Here is a 2,381-nt window from a genome sequence, read left to right on the forward strand (position 1 = left end):
ACCATGCCCGGCTGATTTTTTGATTTATTGTAGAGATGAGGTCTCGCTGCCCAGGTGGGTCTCGAACCCGTGGTCTCAGGCAATCCACTCACCTCAGCCTCCCAAAGGAGCAGGATTACAGGCTGAGCCACCAAGCCCGGCTGTCTTTGGTAACTTTATGGAACATATTGACCATAAGTAATGAGAATCTACTGTAAATGTGAAAAAGGCATGAGGATCCTTCTTACTGAGCATTTTTTTTTTTTGAGTCAGAGTCTCACTCTGTTGCCCAGGCTGGAGTGCAGTGGTACGCTTGTGGCCATTGCAGCCTTGGCCTGCTGGACTCAGTTGATCCTTCCGCTTCAGCCTTCCATGTAGCTGGAACTACAGGCACGTGCCACCATGCCTGACTCATTTTTTGATTTATTGTAGAGATGAGGTCTTGCCAAGTTGCCCAGGCTAGTCTTGAACCTGTGGGCTCAAGCAATTCTCTCACCTCGGCCTCCCAAAGTGCTAGGATTATAGGGGTGAGCCACCACACCCAGCCCGAGCTAAATTTTTATAAGAAGAGTCTCAGCCAGCTGACTAGAAAGCTGCTTGTCCAATTTAAAAATAGCTTGGTAAATTCACAAAGAGTGCCAGACACACTAGGAGTGAGTCCAGAAAAGGTCTCTGTAGAATATACTGCTCTAGACCACAAAGAAGTATCTTCTCAAGTAGACCCTAGTGGAACTGTGCTATCCGATACAAAAAATAGATCACAAAACAGGTCATTTTGTTACATATGCATATGTATGGGCTTATTATTTAGAAAAAAAATCTGGAAAGACATACAACAAAATGTTTCCAGCATTATCTCTGAAAGCTGCTTTACTTCCCCTCCCGACAAAATGCTGAAAGGCCTACAGAAGAAAGGAATAAAGATAAATATTCAAGAAAGTAAAATATACTATTTCAAGTTCCATTGCCATTGAGTGGCTTCTGAACACCTGAAAAGTGGCTAACTCGAATTGAAATGTACTAGAAGTATAAAATTCACACTGAATTTCAAAGAGGTAGTACAAAAAAAATGTAAAACATCTCAAGAACTTTTACCATAATAGTTTTTTTTACAATGATTACGTGTTGGAGTGATAATATTTGGATTGTTTTTTTGGGGGGGAGGGGAATTGGGGTTTCACTCTGTTGCCCAGGCTGAAGCACAGTGGCACAATCATGGTTTACCGCAGGATCGACCTCCTAGGCTCAGGTGATTCCTCTGCCTCAGCCTCCTGAGTGGCTGGGAATAAAGGTACCTAGCTAATTTTTTATAGAGATGAGGTCTTGCATGTTGCCTAGGCTGGAATATTCTGGATATATTAGGTTAAATAAAATATATTAAAATTAATTGCACTTGTTTCTTCTTTAAATCGGCTACTAGAAAATTTTACATTACATATGTGGCTGACATCATATTTCTATTGGAGACTGGATTTCTCATGTAACACTAAACTCAAATCTTAAAGTAGGTTTTGGCCCTTCATTTTCAAGGGAACAGAAAAGCCAGACTTAAAATAAGGATGATATCTGTGGCACAGACTGTTTTTATCCAGCTAAAGAATTGCATTTGCTGCTGGTCATCTGACTAAATTTAGCCTATGAGATGTCACTGGAAGTACTGTGTGTGACTTTCAGTAAGTTTCCTTGAATTGGAGGCAGCTTGCAAATCTCTTTCCCCCTCTCCTCCAATCCTACTGCCTGGAATATAGATATGATGGCTAATAATCTTGCAGCCATCTCAGACAATGAGTTTGTAGGTCACAACTTTGACATGGCAGGATGGCAAGCTAGAAAGATTCCTGACTTACCTCCACATTTCTTCTACCTGAAAAATAAACAACTTTCTATCTTGTTTATGCTAGTGTTATATTAGGATCTTCTATTATACACAGTGATTAAAAACTGACCTTTGGGTTATTCTGGAAGGACTCTATCAGCAGAGACAGCTTCCTCTGCAACTCCTGCAAGTCCCTTGAGGTACTTGAGGGCTCCTCTTTCGCCATCCTGAAACTCACTTCAGTCTCTTTGGGGATTAATTCTTCCAACAATAAATTCTCCAATGCAGCTCGCAGCCCAGTCTCTCATGTTGCCCTGTCTATTGCTGTCACTGGGGGAAAGAAAAAACATTAGTAGTCTTCATCCAACTGGTTCAATAAGAGAGTCTATTTTCCTCACACATTGATGGTGGGATGCAGTTGGAAGGTAATTTGGCAATACTTATCAAAATTTCAATCTACACGCACTTTAATCCAGCAATTTATTCCCAGGAACATGAAGAATATAACCAACGAGTATCTCAAAAAGGACCGAAAGAATGTATCTTGTTTACAATATTTAGTGGCCAGCAAAACACTGGAAAGAAG

General features: G+C 40.9%; 1 protein-coding gene across 2 annotated transcripts in view; it reads right to left on the minus strand.

Annotated features, from left to right (window-relative positions):
• Window positions 1-2,121, minus strand: part of TMEM159 (transmembrane protein 159) — a 14,706-nt gene extending 12,585 nt beyond the window's left edge. The window contains exon 1 of one of the 2 annotated variants that reach the window (XM_008057961.2): window positions 1,926-2,121. In XM_008057961.2, coding sequence (XP_008056152.1) covers window positions 1,926-2,021 — 96 coding nt within the window. In that variant the 5' untranslated portion in view covers window positions 2,022-2,121. The remainder of the gene's footprint in view (window positions 1-1,925) is intronic. The other variant, XM_021712290.1, reaches the window with a different exon arrangement.
• Between the last annotated feature and the right edge of the window lie 260 nt (window positions 2,122-2,381).

This window comes from Carlito syrichta, unplaced genomic scaffold, assembly GCF_000164805.1.
Source record: "Carlito syrichta isolate Samal-C Ts95f unplaced genomic scaffold, Tarsius_syrichta-2.0.1 Scaffold303175, whole genome shotgun sequence".
In the NCBI taxonomy this organism is placed as follows: domain Eukaryota; kingdom Metazoa; phylum Chordata; class Mammalia; order Primates; family Tarsiidae; genus Carlito; species Carlito syrichta.